Genomic DNA, 16,423 nt, shown 5'->3' on the forward strand with positions numbered 1-16,423 from the left:
ACAGGGCCACCGAAGAATTAGATGGAATGCTAAACAAGAGATCAATCCAATGAAGCACCAGGGCCATGACCTCCATTATGACGTGGAGTGGTGCTTCGAGAGCTTCATTACAGAAGAACTATTATCGGTATGAAGCAAAAATAATCCTCCTGGCAGAGTTCCTGAAATCATGCCCGACCCCACGGATCCATCTGTCGGCATGAAAGAGCACTGTCAAAGAGTGTGACATGGCACATGCGTACATTGTGCAAGAAATTTCTTGTTGTATTACTTAGAGATTTTTCACTCTGCGTATTCTCCAGTTTCCGGTATTCTCCATGTCCCTCTGCACACCATGCGAAATCACAAGAGACAAACGTTAGAGAATACAGAATCCGTTGATTATTCAGTCATGAAAAGGAAAAAGTGCAACTGGAATCTTTGGGAGACAGGAAAGCAAAGCTAGTTTAAAGAGATAGGCACATAATCGAGGCAAGTCCTATGTGAACAATGGTGCCATGCACGCACACGATCATCAGCTACGTAGCTCAGCTTTCAATATAGCTACTCTTATGTGGAGACAAACAATACTTTCTCCGTCTCATAATATAAATGCGTTTTTGACACTACATTAATAATTAGTAAGCTGGTGTACTAACCATTAGAAGATGCAACTGCCGCATTATTATGTAGTGTCCTAGCTGCACAGCAATATCAATCAATTAAAGAGTATTATACGGAGATATGAGCTTAACCAGTTGCATGCATGAATGCATGGGATAAGATGTCAGAGGCTGAACAAGTTCGAGAAAAGTCTACTTTTCGTCCCTCAATTCTTCGGTTTGCTCACTTTTGGTCGCTCAACTCTAAAGCTAGACAAATTGCACCACGAACTCTCGAAACCAGCCACTCTTCGTCCCTGCGGGGTTTCGCCACCAAGTCAACCCGATTTTGACCACGGGATGAACAGTGCACGGATGAACGGTAAATAAAAAAAATAGCAAAAAAATCAAAAAAATCTGAATTTTTTTACGTCGAAGATACTCAGCTGTGCAAGGTGCGTGCCGATTTTTGTCATGTTTGGACGTTTGAGGAGCTCGCGGCAAAAAAAACAAAACTAAATGTACTCAGCCATGAACAGTAAATTCAAAAAATAGCAAAAAGATAAAAAAATCTGAATTTTTTTGGTATCAAAGATTATCAGGCACGCAAGGTGCGTGCAAATTTTCATGCTGAAATGACATCCGAGGAGCTTGTGGCAAAAAAATAGCGTACATGTGCGCGCTGCTTCAGGTGGTTTTCAAAACCCTCTGATATCATTTCAGCACCAAAATTTGCATGCACCTTGCGCACCTGAGAATCTTTGATGTAAAAAAATATCATTTTTTTTTATTTTTTTGCTATTTTTTTGAATTTACTGTTCATCATGGAGTACATTTAGTTTTTTTGCCGCGAGATCCTCGAACGTCCAAATATGACAAAAATTGGCATGCACCTTGCGCACCTGATTATCTCCGACGTAAAAAAATCAGATTTTTTTTTTGCTATTTTTTTGATTTTACTGTTCATCTATGCACTGTTCATCTCATCGTCAAAACCGGGTTGACTCGGCAACGAAACCCCGCAGGGACGAAAATTGGATGGTTTCGAGAGTTCGTGGTGCAATCTGTCCGGTTTTAGAGTTGAGAGACCAAATGTAAGCAAACCGAAGAATTGAGGGATGAAAAGTGGACTTTTCTCAACAAGTTTTGATCTGGATATTGTGAATATAGATAAAAGTTGGGGTTCTATAAGTGGTCTTGGTCTGTGTTAGGCACAAACAGAGTACACGTAGTTGCACTTGTGTTGAGTCTTAGGAGCTGTTCGGGAATCCACCCGCTCCCAGAAATCTAAGAATCCGTGGAGTACATGCATGCACGCTCCACGCTTTTTAGTTGAAACTCCGCCCGCTCCCGGAGCGGCCGCGTGGAGCGGAGAATCTCTGAACGGGCCCTTAAATAAACAAAACTGATCTAAACGAAGTACTGCCACAATATTTTTGATGGGGCAAAGTGGAAATTCAGCTAATCCTACGAGCGGGCCGAATCGCACCCGAGGTTGGGTTTCTTCATTAATAAGGACTCTAAAAACAGCCTTTGGCCATGTATTTCAACAAGGATGTGGTTCAAATGTAAGGTGATGTAATGCCTATAAAAACTTCATCGACGAGGAATCTAATTTTTTTTTAGCATATAGCATATCTTTCGTTAGTCAAAACAAGGAGAACGATTTATAGAGCCGAATGGAGACAGTACAATCATGCGAATCTTTTTCATATTTTTTTGACGCACCATATATAAATATCGAACACAGCCTACTGCTAATGTCTTGCCACAACCTCTATATCCATCAACTCCCTTTCTATATATCTGGCGCCTTAAAAGACAAGAAGGAATAGTATGCTCGGCGGGACGTTCCGAGAATGGGAGTGGTCGATTACTCCTTGCTTAGTTGCATACATGTGACTTCTGCAACTTATTATTACAGTTCATTTTTTTCCCGTTTCAATAATGTGACATGATCGAGTCAATGCATGCTTTCTCGGACAGTGAACCATCCACTTGTCCATGGATCAATGGAATAGATACTGATTTGCATACCTGCTTTTCTACTGTAATAATAATCAAGGCAATAATAATAAAATTTCTGTCATTGACAATCTTTGTCACATTAATTGATCTCAGTTGAACTTTCTGTGCTGAGCTGGTTGTGATTTCACTCGCTGACTTCATACTCCGCGGCTGTGCACACATACACACGTCCAAATAGATGCATATACATTCCACTTGAACATGAGAAGATTGAGTTTTCTAAGTGGCCTCCATAACTTAGGGGCGTAAAACTAAGCATTTGACGACCATGACATACTTAGCCGGGTCGCTCTTGGCCACCTGCGCTCAATCTCAGCACGCCTGCACCCGCTTGTTCACTCATCCATGAATATCATAGCAAGTATCGCTCCGATTGTGGCCGGCGTGCAGCAGCGGCCCACCAGCTGCCGCTACCACTACCAGGGTAGTAGTTTTTAATTAACTGCACTAGCGAGGAGGAGTAAATATTACATGCACAATTGGTCTCTGGATCGAAAACACGCAGTTCTGTCATGCTGCTGTATATGTGGTAAATGAATTTTAAACCATTTTTTTGCGAATAGAATGAATTTTAAACCATAATGTGCTTTCCATCGTAGTTATGCAAAGATCAGGTGGTTGTCCATGCATCATGCATAGCATCCCCTTAATGCTACATTTTGAGTTAATAAAAGCACTCTTAAGAAAAAATGTATTTTTCACATATAAGGTACAAATACTAAAGTAGTAGTAGTGTCAATAAGAAATATGGGAAAGTGAATTAGCGAAAAATGAGTTAGACTTGCACTAGTGCAAAATCTGTAACCATTGCAACTGTATGGTATATCCATCACAGTAAAAGATCGCAATTATATAGTAGAAAGGTACCAAACGACAGAACATATATGCCTAAAATGTGAAGTAATTTCTTGTGGTATTACTCAGGTATTTCTTTTCTCGGGCGGTTACCCGGGTCCGGCTCTACAGCCCCCCTCCCATAACCCCATAGAGAAGAATACCCACCGGTATTTACCGATTTTGGAAAAGTTTGCTCAGATTAAAAAAAAGATCAAATTTTAAAATTGGATTGAATAATTCCAAGCAGTATTTTGACCGCTATTACTGGTAGCCGGTGGTAGCCGCTACCTACCGACATACTTTCCGAACCAAAAAAAAAAAAACCTTGTTATCTCTTGTAATTAACCAAGAATTGCTCCATGTGAGGAGATGTCAATTCCAAGGCAATGACTCGCCATTGCATGAAGCTTTGGCAGGATCACCTACACAAATTCTCTGTTTTTCCTCTCCCAAACACCACACATTAATCCTATAATGTGTAGAAACTTAGCAGATCCTTTGGGGCACCAAAATTATCGAACACTTCCTACTAATGTTGTGTCACAACCACTATATATACATTGATATATTTTCTACTCTTGTCTTGGGCTTAGTTTGCGGCCGCTAAACTATATTGTGGCATGCTTATTTTATAATACGATGTGAAAAATAGGAACACAAAAAGGCAAAAGCAAGCCAATCAAATGCTAATAGAAAAACAACTTGGTAGTTAAGCTAGATTATCATAATACATGCATGGCGAAACACATCCTTAACCACGATGGCGAAAAGTATGTTCAGCTGCACATTTGCTAGAATGCGGGTGGTCCATGACTCTATACACGTTACTTTTGCTACTTATTACGGTCCGCTTTGTCCATTCAATAATGTGACATGATCGAGTCATTGCATGACAGTGTGAATCTTCCATTATTCCATGTGGTCAATGGAATAGGACATATGTACATCGCTGTTCTTATATGGCAATCAAGACAATAATAAGATAGTTCTATCACTGAGAATCTTCATTTCGTTGATCGATCTTGGTTGAACTTTCTAACGAATTTCTGTGGTTCACCTCGCTGGTTTGCTACTCGGTGGTAGGAAATACACGCAGACAAATGGATACTCTCTAGTCTACACTTGTACGTGCGAACATGGAATTTCTTCTTAGAGACATCTGTAAGGCACATATGCAAGCACTTGACGAGGACATGCATATTTGGCCGGGTTACTTCTCTTGGCCACCTGTGCTAGGTCATGGCACCACTGTATTCACTTGTTCACTCATTCATGGTGTCACTATTTTCTTTGTTTATTCCGTTCTCTCTTGATAATGGAATCCGGTCCATTTTTTGGGATCAAACGAAAAAAAAATCCACGGCGTGGCCTACGTATTTTATTCTCTCTTGTGGCCCACGAGTTGCCACTACAGGGACCGGTTCCAACTGAATTCATGCACTATTACATGTACACATTTAGAGTCCGTATTAGACCTCGTGGTTATATAGCTGGATGTGGAGCTCACCGCCATGAAACATAAGCACTCCCTCCATTCTCTTATAGAAGGCCACTACGGAGAAAGTACATTTTGCATCTATACAAGGCCACTAACAGTAATCGAGATAAAAATTAATAATGTTTTTTTAAACTAGCAACTTGTTTAATACTTGCATGCATGTAGTCATAATGACACTGCGCTACTTTCTTCTCATTTCTTCCTTGCATTCATGCATGCATATTAATGATATCGATTAATGAGAAGAAAAGTTGGCTTCTAAAGCAGTCATTAAATTTTACCTTGGTAGCTGTAATTTGAGTTTGTGCCTTGTATAAGGGAATGGAGGGAGTACCAAAATGGAGCACTCAAACACTTGGACGGGCTGCCGGGTCACTGATTGGTAAAAAAGACGTGACCCACTCGGAGGCCTTAAACTGACCTCAAATGCCCGGGCTGAATGGCACCCATGTATCTAGCCAAATCTGGGGTGTATATGGGGAGGCCCGGGCGCGATCGGGCGCGTCGCCACGTCGGATCCGACCCATGTTGGCTCACCTGGCCCCATATATATTTGTCTCTATCCTCTTGCCGGACTAAATCCTAACCACTCCACTCCACTACCCTCCCATTCGCTCCGCGCCCCCAAGCTCATTTCCGGCAAGCTCCGGCCTTCTCGGACATGGCAGATAGCGGATCTGACTCCGACCACACTCTGGATCCGTCGACTGGGTGTCGTCCCATGCGGGATGGAGGAGGCTATGACCGTCTGCATTGCCCTTAGCTGCTTCCGGTCCAGGGAGGACTGCCCTGACTGACGATGGGATCAGTGCGGTGTGCACCATTGCGTCGGTGCAACGGGTGGTCGGATCTTCCGATGCTGGAGCCTCATGGTCTGTTAGCCTTCCAATCTCCGTTCCGCCGGAGTATGACTGGTACAGGGACCGGTGTGCCCCCCGTGAGAAGGAGAGAATGGTCCATAGTAGCAAGTAGGTAGAATATGCCAAATTTTGGTAGGCCGTTGGCATGTGCTGATTTAGCCAGACGATTTGTGTTGCATCATTTATATTTGCACATGTTTGTATAGATTTGAGATTTGCTAACTGAAGTGTTCGGTTGTGCGAAGGAAAATTTGAGGTATGACCAGTCACTATCCGCGGACGTGATTGGACGCGCCCGCAAGCGTTTGTGGGCCCGGATTTGATGTCTGCGACTGCAGATGCTCTGAAACTAGCTATAGATACAGAAAAGATAACATATGATGAGTTAGGCTGTGTGTAATATACTAACATTGCACTATATTATATGCAGTATGTCAGGGAAGCGGAGTTTCTGCACTCGAGAACCAATACTCTATTTATCTGGACCAGTGAATATAGGGTATTTTAAATACAACTTTATTAACTCTCATCTAGATAAAAATTAGTTATGTCACATCTAAGTTCCCCACCACACCATCAAATTATTAATTTCAGTGCAAATCTGTGATCAATCGCTAGGGTGTTGCTTCATTTCGCTGTTTCTGTGCGCGTGCAGCCCCTTGCTTGTTTTCTGTTCGCTGGTTTTTTCTGTCCTGGCTTGGTCTTTGTATGTGTCTGGTCCTCGTCTGTGTGGCCTCTTTTGTGTTTTGTGCGTTGCGTTGAAATTGGAAGACAGGGCTGACCATTTTTCTTTGAGTTTTTTGTTCCTGACTTTTTTGTCCTATTTATAAGTTAATCATTGACTCGCAAATGGGCACACCCCTTTGTTTTATCCTCGTTGTAACTTACAACCATTGATTCATAATCATCAGACCCTCCCCTAGCGCCGCCTAGGGTTCCCCTGTCCTCCGGCGGCCGCGCCGTGAGTAACCTCGTGTCCAAGAAGCACCTCCTGGTGTTCGATCGGTGATGGCGTCGCATCAAGATCCCAGTGGATCGAGAGGTAAGACCCCGGATGACCCTAGCGCTCTGCTGGAGCGTTTGCATCTTGAAGAGGATGAATTGGACAACCTAGTCTGGGAAGAAGAAGCAGATGAGCCTGAGGAAAAACCAAAGTGGCTTGCGTTGGCCAAGGTACTGACATTGAAATCCTTTGGTGAGGGTGCCCTTATCGCAGACATGAAGGCGGCGTGGAATCCCGCTCGGGATGTGGTATGGAGGAGGATCAATCCCAACCTTTTCTCAGTTCAGTTCAATTGCTTAGCAGATTGGAATAAAGCCCTCCATCAGGGTCCTTGGGATTTCAAGGGCATGGCTTTGGTCATGGCCGAATATGATGGATTCAAGAATCCAGAAACAGTAAAGCTGGATAAGATTGAGACGTGGTGCCAAATACATAAACTCCCAGACATGGTTCTGAAGAGAGAACAAGTTGTGAATAATTTGGCTAAACGAATTGGTGAAGTACAGGAAGTCCAGATTGTTCTCCCTAATGGTTTCATAGGTGAGTTCGTCCGCGTGAGAGTCAAGCTGGATGTCAACAAAAAGCTCACCAGGTTTGTGGGCTTCACAAAAGATGGGGAAACAGAATTCTACCAGGTAAAATTTGAAAAGCTCCCTGTGTTCTGTTATATGTGTGGAATGATGGGGCATTGGCACGAGGAGTGCGGATCGGGGGAGCACGACCAGAAAGATATGGAATGGGGATCATTCATATTGGCGAATAGATTGGGTAGTGGTGGCAGGAACCGTGGTCCTAATCGAGCCTCTGATCGAGGCCCGGGAAGAGAGGATAACAATGACAGAGAGGATGATGAGGATAGTGGTGTGTATGGAAGAGGACGAGGAGATGGTCGAAGCCGTGGACGCGGCAGGGGAGTGGGAAGGAATTGGATGGGACCTGCAGATTATGAGACGCGAAGTCAACTCAGAGATGAGTCGGGTGCTGTATACAAAGGGGCAATGGGACATAATATGCAAACGAGTTGGCGTTTCAATGCCACGAATGCGTTGTATGACCCTGGAGTGGATCTCACCAAGAGGACTGATTTTGGCCAAGAGACACAGAAGGATGACAATGTTCTAGGCAAGAGATCAGCAGAAGATAAAAGTACATCGACCGAACACTCAATTGGTCGTGCGTTGATGGACAATAATAAGGGAGCACTAGTCCAGGTTGGTAACACAAATGAACTAGTGGAACAGTTTGAGGGTTCTGAACCTAGTCTTGGCTCCAAAGTTGGAACCCCGCAGAAAACTTAAATAAGAAAAAATTCATAACTGATGATGGTGGTGCAATTGACAGTAGTACAGCAAGCGGATCGGCGGCCTCCCTAAGTAAGGACCGCCGGGAGAAATGAATCTCCTCAGCTGGAACTGTCGGGGGGCGGGGAACTCCCGGACAGTTCGTGACCTTGCGACGATGGTTCAGTCGCATTCCCCCACTCTAGTTTTCCTGTGTGAAACTAGGCAATCTGCTGTTAAAATGAAGAGATATCGATCTAGACTTGGGCTGAAGGGTTTTGAAGGAGTGGACAGTGTTGGAAATAGTGGAGGGCTTGCTCTCTTTTGGCATGAATCACTATCGGTGGAAGTGATTTTTTCAAATAACCGCTACATTGATGTTAAGGTTAAATATGGCCCGGATGATCCGCCCTGGAGGCTTACATGTGTGTATGGTGAGCCAAGGGTCGAGGATAGGCATCTCATGTGGGAGTTAATTCAGAATTTATGCCCGCAATATAACTTACCGTGGCTTGTTGTTGGGGATTTCAACGAGTGTATGTGGGATTTTGAGCACTTTTCAAACACTCCGAGGCAGCAAAGCCAGATGCAGGCCTTCCGAGATATGCTGGAAACATGTGAGCTCTCTGATATTGGATTCAGCGGAGTTCCGTACACATATGACAACATGCGTAGTGGTCATGCAAATGTTAAGGTCAGATTGGACAGAGCGGTGGCAAATCCGTCTTGGCGAAACACTTTCGATGATATTTCAGTACGACACCTTGTTTCCCCTTGTTCAAATCATGTGCCAATCCATGTGAGCACCACCCTCATGTGTGACCAGCCAAAAAACCCAAAGATGAGACAATATGAAGTGATGTGGGAACGGGAGCCGGCATTATAGGAGATTATTGCAAATGCATGGCTGGAGGCGGGACAAAAAAATTCCTTAGGGGATGTACATGCTGCTTTGAGAGGCACTATGCGCAAACTCTGGTCATGGAGTAGAGATCACTTTGGTAATATTGTTCGTGAGATTGAAAAATCCAGAACCCAGCTGGAGGAACTTATGCTCATGAACGCGGACAGATGTGAAATACGTAAAGCTACTGATCGGATGAACGAGCTACTCTATCGTGAAGAGCTTATGTGGATGCAGCGCTCCAGAATTAACTGGCTGAAAGATGGTGACCGCAACACGCAATTTTTTCATGCAAAATCTGTTTGGAGGGCAAGAGGAAATAGAATCAAAAAGTTAGAAGACGAAAATGGTATTGTTTTCACTGATAATAAGGATATGGGGCAAGCTGCATCAACTTATTTTGAAAATATATTCTCTGCTGATAGAAATTTGAATGTTTCACCAATTATTGACTTGATACAGCCGGTTATCAGTGATGAAACAAATGGAAAGTTATGTGCAGAATTCTCTGAAAAAGAGATCTCAGACGCTCTTTTTCAGATAGGGCCCTTAAAGGCCCCCGGACCTGATGGTTTTCCGGCTCGATTTTTTCAGCAGAACTGGAGCACCGTGAAGGAAAGTATAGTTGCTGCTGTAAAGGAATTCTTCGTAACCGGAATAATGCCTCCGGAGGTTAATGACACCGTCATTGTGATGATCCCAAAAGTTGCAAACCCTGTGAAGGTAACGGACTTTAGGCCAATAAGCTTGTGTAACGTCGTTTATAAAATTGTTTCAAAGTGTTTGGTGAATCGTCTACGACCTGTGCTAGATGATATCATTTCCCCTACACAAAGTGCCTTTATTCCTGGGCGCATGATCACAGATAATGCTCTGGTTGCCTTCGAATGCATTCACCACATTAAGCAAGAGAAGGATCCCACAAGGAGTTATTGTGCGTATAAGTTGGATCTCTCTAAAGCCTATGATAGAGTGGACTGGAATTACCTTAAGCAAGTGATGCAAAAGATTGGCTTCGCTCACCGGTGGGTTGATTGGATCATGTCTTGTGTAACCTCCGTGAGATACTCCGTAAAATTTAATGGAGCAATCTTGGAATCATTTGCACCGTCGTGCGGGCTTCGGCAAGGTGATCCAATATCCCCTTACTTATTCTTATTTGTTGCTGACGGTTTATCTGCACTTATAAACAAGGGAATTGCTTCTGGTGATATCTCCCCATTAAAAGTAACTAGAAGAGCGCCAGGTGTCTCTCACCTTTTATTTGCTGATGACACACTATTATTCTTCCAAGCAAATGCTCAACAGGCCCACTATGTAAAGAAAGTGTTGGATGTGTATAGTCAAGCTACTGGACAACTATTAAACTTCTCCAAGTGCTCAATTATGTTTGGAAGTTCCTGTCCAGAGTCGGTAATGCAAGAGGTAAAGAGTGTGTTGGGAGTATCCACTGCTGGTTTTGAGGAAAAATACCTCGGTTTACCTACTCCGGAAGGGCGAATGTCAAAGGGTAAGTTTCAAAACTTACAGGAGAAAGTGACCAAACGTCTCTTCGCTTATGACGGGTACCCGACCCAGGCAGGAAAGGAAATTTTAATTAAATCGCTTGCACAGTCTATCCCTACATACATCATGAGTGTATTTAAAGTCCCCCTGGGTGTGTGTGAGGATCTAAATCGGTTGGTAAGGAACTATTATTGCGGCGCAGAAAAAGGAAAAAGGAAAACCCATTGGGTTGCATGGCAAAAAATGATAAGGTCGAAGGCCCAGGGGGACTTGGTTTCCGGGATTTTCGAGCCTTCAATCAGGCTTTTTTGGCAAGGCAAGCGTGGCGTATCCTGACCCAGCCGGACAGCCTTTGTGCAAGAGTTCTGAAGGCCAAATACTTCCCAAATGGTCGCCTTGAGGACACAGTTATCACCGGGAACCCTTCCCCAACCTGGAAAGCTATTAGCTATGGTTTAGAACTACTAAAGAAAGGATTGGTATGGAGGATTGCAAATGGGCAGAAAGTTCGTATTTGGCGGGATCGTTGGATCGCTCGTGGAAATTCTGGTTTAACTTCAAGCAAAGGAAGATGTCGTTATAAGTGGGTTTCTGAACTCATGGATCATAATGGGGCCTGGGACATAAACATCCTAAGACAATATTTTCTTCCTATTGATGTGCACGAAATCTGCAAGATCAGACCCTCCCCTAGGATCGGTGAGGACTTTCTGGCTTGGGCCCCAGAAAAAAATGGTACTTTCACCGTTAAGAGTGCTTATCGACTCACTGCTGACACACTGTTTGGTCATTTGATACCATCGTCCAGTAGAAATCCGGATGGACGAAGGCATGTTTGGAACATGGTCTGGTTGACCCCAGTGCCGCCCAAAGTCCTTGCTTTCTCTTGAAGGCTCGCGACCGATTCTTTAGCGACCTGGTGCAACAAAAACAAGCGAGCGCTTGAACTGCAAAAAACATGTCCAGTGTGTGGTATGGAGGATGAAGATTCTTTTCATGTCATGTGCGCATGTGATAATGCAAAAAACTTGTGGTATGCCATGTCATCGGTTTGGTCTCTGCCTGAACTAACAAGTATACATCCGACACATGAGTGGTTTCTGAACCTGTTATATGAACACGGGGAGGACACGCGCGGCCTCCTGATGATGCTCCTATGGAGAATATGGTATGTCCGAAATGAGGTGGTCCATGCAAAACCAGCGCCACCGGTGGAAGTTTCAGTTCGTTTCCTTTCCAGCTATTTGAATTCTCTCCAAGCGCTTGAATTAGATTCAAATGAGCAGCTAAAAGGGAAACAAATTACTCAGAATGGTTACCCTCAAATTTTAGATGCAGTGGCTAATTCCTCGGTGGTGGAGGCTTGCCAATGGAGTGCTCCTGTTCCTGGCTGTGTCAAATTAAACACGGACGACTCTGTCTCTAATGGGATTGGGGGGTCTGGAATGATCCTCAGAGATCATGAAGGGGCGATTATTTTCAGCTCTTGCAGGCACATCTTCTCCTGTGGCGACATTCTGGAAACAGAATTGTTGGCTCTCAAGGAAGGCATTGCCCTAGCTATGCAATGGAGTAATCTTCCAATTGATATAGAATGTGATTTCCTTGAAGCCGTTTTGTTGGTGAAGTGTAGAGAAACAAGCAGGTCAAAATATTCATTCTTAGTAAGGGAAATTCAGAGCAGTATGGAGGAACGTGATACTAGTATTACTCATATTCGTCGTATAGGCAATAAGGCTAGCCATTCCATGGCTAACTTTGGTAGGTTGCAGGGCCGGACAGCAGTTTGGCTGGGCTCTGGTGCAGTGGAGGCCTTGAACATTGTTAGACAAGAATGTAATCCGTATTCTGTTGAGTAATACAAGTGTTATTTCACAAAAGAAAAAACCATTGATTCATAATTGGGCTCTGGATCTTTGTTTCTGCTGGACAATTTATAAGTCAACTGGCGACTTGCAAATGGGCCTGGCCATTTTCCATCTCAATTACAAGTCCACCATCAGCATGCAACTGGGTTCTGAGTTCTTTTTTTTTTGTCCGTTGCAAGTTCACCCATGACTCGTATGTGGGTCGATGTTTTTTTTACCCAATGGCAAGTCCACAATTAATCGACTCACAACTGGGTGCGACCTTTTTTTTCAGTTGCAAGTTCACCTTGGCACACAACTAGTGCGGTCTGACCCTCTTTTGTCTCAGTTGCAACTCCACCCTCGACATGCAATTAGGGCCAAACTTTTTTCCTAGTTGTGAGTCCACCCTCGATACATACCGAGGGTTGACCTATTTTTTGTCCCATTTGCAAGTCCACCATCGACACGCAACTAGGGGTGTGGGTGACCGTTTTGTTCGAGTTGCAACTCCATCTCTGACATGCAACTAGGCTCGCCTTTTTTTGTTCTAGTCGCAAGTCCGTCCTCGAGACACAATTGGGGCCTGGCCCATTTTTTGTTCCAGCTGCAAGCCACTCTCCACACAACTGGTGGGCCTGGCCCTTTTTGTCTAAGTTACAACCCCCCTCCCCCCGACGTGCAACTGGACCCGCCTTCTTTGTCATAGTTGGAAGTCCACCCTCGATAGGAAACTCGGAACTGGCCCATTTTTTCTTCTAGCTGCAAAGTCTACCCTCGATATGCAACTTGCGGGCCTAGCCCTTTTGTCCCAGTTGCAACTTCTCTCCCCACATGCAATTTGACCTGCCTTCTTCGCCCCAACCCTTTTCTTTGCTGCAATTGCAACTCCAGCCCCAACATGCAATTGGGGACCTGCCTTTTTTGTCCTAGATGCAAGTCCTCCCTTGATTTTGAACTGCGCCCGACCAATTTTGTCCCGGTTGCAACTCCACCCAATACGCAATTGGGGACTAGGACTATTTTTGTCCCAATTGCAACTCCATCATCGATACACAACTGGGTTCCAATTCAAAAAAGATCATGCAGAAATGCACCGCTAACATGTTTCGAATTCATGAACAATTTTGAAATTAATGATTTTTTAAAATCACAGACATTTTTGAATACTTGAACATTTTTTTGAGGTTTTGACCTTTTTTCATTATTTTTTCTCTTCTATCGTTTTAATTACTTTTAGAACTATTCGGTGAGCATTTTAAAATTGTACTGTGTGTATTGGTAAAAGGTTCACGGTATATATTATAAAAGTTCACTGTACATATAGAAAAACTTCAATTTATATTATAAGAAGTTCATCATATATTACATATTTCAATGTGTATTTGGAAAACTGTTCACCGCATATTGAGATTTGTTCGATGTGTATTTGAGAAAAATGTTCACCGTATATGAAAAAGTATTCAATGTGTATTTGCAAAATGTTCAACATATGTTAAAACTGAAAGAAAATCAGAAGGAAAACTAACCTGAAAGAGACAAAGAAAAAAACAGAAAAAGGAAAATAACAAAAGGCAAAAAAACAAATCACATGCTAGGCTACATGCCGTAGAGCGAGTGGGGGAGGCGCGCTGAGGCCTTGCCCATGCGTGCTATGGCATGCTGGATTTGCTAAAAGGAAAAGACGCCAAAGCCGGCCGGCTCGTGGAAATGTATCTGGTGCACCGGGTTAATTGGTGCTACTGGTGCATCGGTCCCCCATCACACATTAAAAAATATTCAAAAAAATCAAAGAAAAAATAAGCGCATTGACACAACATCAATGTATGTTGTCACAAAATTCAAATCAAAATTTAAAACATTGCTTGAGATACAGAAATTACAAATTTGATACTGAAAAATACATAACACAAGTTGGGCTTCAGTTTTGGCCATTAGCACATTGATATCAAATTATTTGGGCCTCAGTTTTGGCACATTAGCACCTACCTAAAATTTCGTAGCAAACTCTAAGTTCTTTCTGCCCCTTCCACCATAAACTCTAAGTACGTCGTGTTCAAAAAACAAATACCATAAAAAAACTTGAGACGTACGTCTACATACACAGCACGCTTCCTGCTTCACGTAGCTAGCATGGATTTCTTTCTTGCCGTTTTTAATAAGATCGAGCCACATCAAGGCCGGCTAGCCACGCAAGAGATCGATCGGGCATCATCGGAAGCGAGCATATAAAATAATTAAGCACGACGATCGATGGCGCCGCACGAGCAGGAGAACCAGCAGGGCGATGATGCCTCGGCATCCTGGTCGTCGTTGCCAGACGACGTCGCCACGGAGATCCTCGCGTACCTGCCGGCCAAGTCCGTCGGCCGCTTCCGCTGCGTCTCACGTTGCTGGCACGCCACGCTCTCGTCGGCGCCCTTCGTCGAGCTCCACCTCCGGCGGGCAAACTACCAGTCAGCCGCCGGCCGGCCAAAGCTCTTCTTTAGCCCTACTGACGAGCCTTCGGACGACTACTTCTTTTACGCTTGGCAGCCTGACGGTGCGGTCACCAAGCTCATGGACAACGACTTCTTGCTCCCCGCTCCCCTCACCAGGCCCCTCCGCGGCCTTGTCCTCCTCCGTTGCGTCTGCAGCGGCGGCTACTACGTCATCAACCCTTCCACCGGCGCGGTGCTTCCTCTCCCCGACACTCGGGTGCCATCCAAGAAGTGTTTTCGGTATCCACTCCCGTACTACATGGATGTTGCTTACGGCCTTGGTTACTGCTCGGCCAACCACCAGCACAAGGCAGTCCGTATCTTCTGCGATGGTAAGATCGATTCCGTTGATGCCCCGAGCTGCTGCGACGTCTTGGTTCTCGGCGGTGCCACGCCCGCATGCTGGCGGCCTGCCGCGTCGCAGCCTCCGATGTGCGTTGTGGAGGAGGCCAACCCGGCCGTGTTCTTGAACGGCCACCTCCACTTCCTCTGCCTTGACCTCGACGATGGCGGCATCCTCACTTTCAATGTCAGGGACGAGACCTTCGGTGCCCTGCCACTGCCCTCATGTCCTCTGGTTTTTTTTTTTGAAAAAGGGTGTTTTTTATTAACTCATACAGTAGCATCGAGGGATACAATCATGATGAGTACACTCGGCCTCTGCATAATTAAGATGCACATAGCCAGCACAACACACACACACACACACAAATGATCACGCCGGCAAAGGCAAAGTCATGCAAAGACCAAAGCTATGCCTAGGCGGAGGAAGAAAAGAAAAAAAACCGAAGCAATGAAACAACGATTGACAATGTACAACGGTGACCATCGGCCCCAGTCATATCTTGACATCATAAAGACTCCGAGAAGGGTTCCAAAAGCGACGCCTCCATCAAGGGAACGACGCACAAGCGCCGCCGTCGCCAAATCCAACCACCAAGGGTTGGCTCACGGGTTTTCACCCTGAAAAGCAAATCTGAGCAAACTCCGAGCAATGCCGTCATCAGGGTAACGACGTAAAGAACGCCGCCATTGCCAGGTATAACCAACTAGGTCAGACCAGAGTTTTCACCCCGGAGCTCTAGATTGGGTACTCAAGAAGTACCACCCAATGGAAATCATTTTATGTTGTCTCCTCCACTTGCCTCGATCCCAATAGTTGCATGTGTGCACGGTCCTTACGGCGAGTGATGACCATGCCTGGACGAGTAGGCTGACGAGACTCGACAAGAGCCACTCGCCAACACTCGAAGAAGTCTTTGACGGAGACGAAGGACAGCAGCATCACGAAATCCCTAGTTCAGGACACTCAGAAGGCCATGCACCATCCTCACAAATGGCAACGTATGCTGATCTATATGAGACGACAGTAGACTCGCGGCCACAAACTCCGTGTCGTCCTCGCCAGACACAGATCATACAGGTCCAAACCTCTTGAGGTGACCACCGCCTGGCCGAAGACCGCCCAGCGGCATGCTGGCCAGATTCACGGTGTCACCTTGACCTGGCAGCCGAGCCAAGTAAGAGACCAACACGCCGGAGATGCAGGTCACGGCCAGGGCCACTGATTCAACACCACAGAGGTAGCCCAGGAGCAAT

The 16,423-nt window shown here is 44.9% G+C and overlaps 1 protein-coding gene across 1 annotated transcript; it reads left to right on the top strand.

The window, feature by feature from the left end:
* Positions 1 to 14,597: 14,597 nt before the first annotated feature.
* Positions 14,598 to 15,909, top strand: LOC147990019 (putative F-box protein At3g10240). Its single transcript, XM_087536881.1, has 2 exons — positions 14,598 to 15,401; positions 15,832 to 15,909. Exons 1-2 carry the CDS (start codon positions 14,598 to 14,600, stop codon positions 15,907 to 15,909), a joined length of 882 nt encoding a protein of 293 aa, XP_087393007.1.
* The last annotated feature ends 514 nt before the right edge of the window (positions 15,910 to 16,423 follow it).

This window comes from Triticum urartu, chromosome 1A (assembly GCF_056163025.1).
Source record: "Triticum urartu cultivar PI428250 chromosome 1A, HENAU_Tu73, whole genome shotgun sequence".
NCBI lineage: Eukaryota > Viridiplantae > Streptophyta > Magnoliopsida > Poales > Poaceae > Triticum > Triticum urartu.

Bases quoted from the DNA above. Each gene is read 5' to 3' on its own strand.
- LOC147990019 (XM_087536881.1), top strand. From the start codon at position 14,598: ATGGCGCCGCACGAGCAGGAGAACCAGCAGGGCGATGATGCCTCGGCA. The intron at 15,402-15,831 runs GTTTTTTTTTTT...TGCCGTCATCAG, and splicing joins CACTGCCCTCATGTCCTCTG to GGTAACGACGTAAAGAACGC.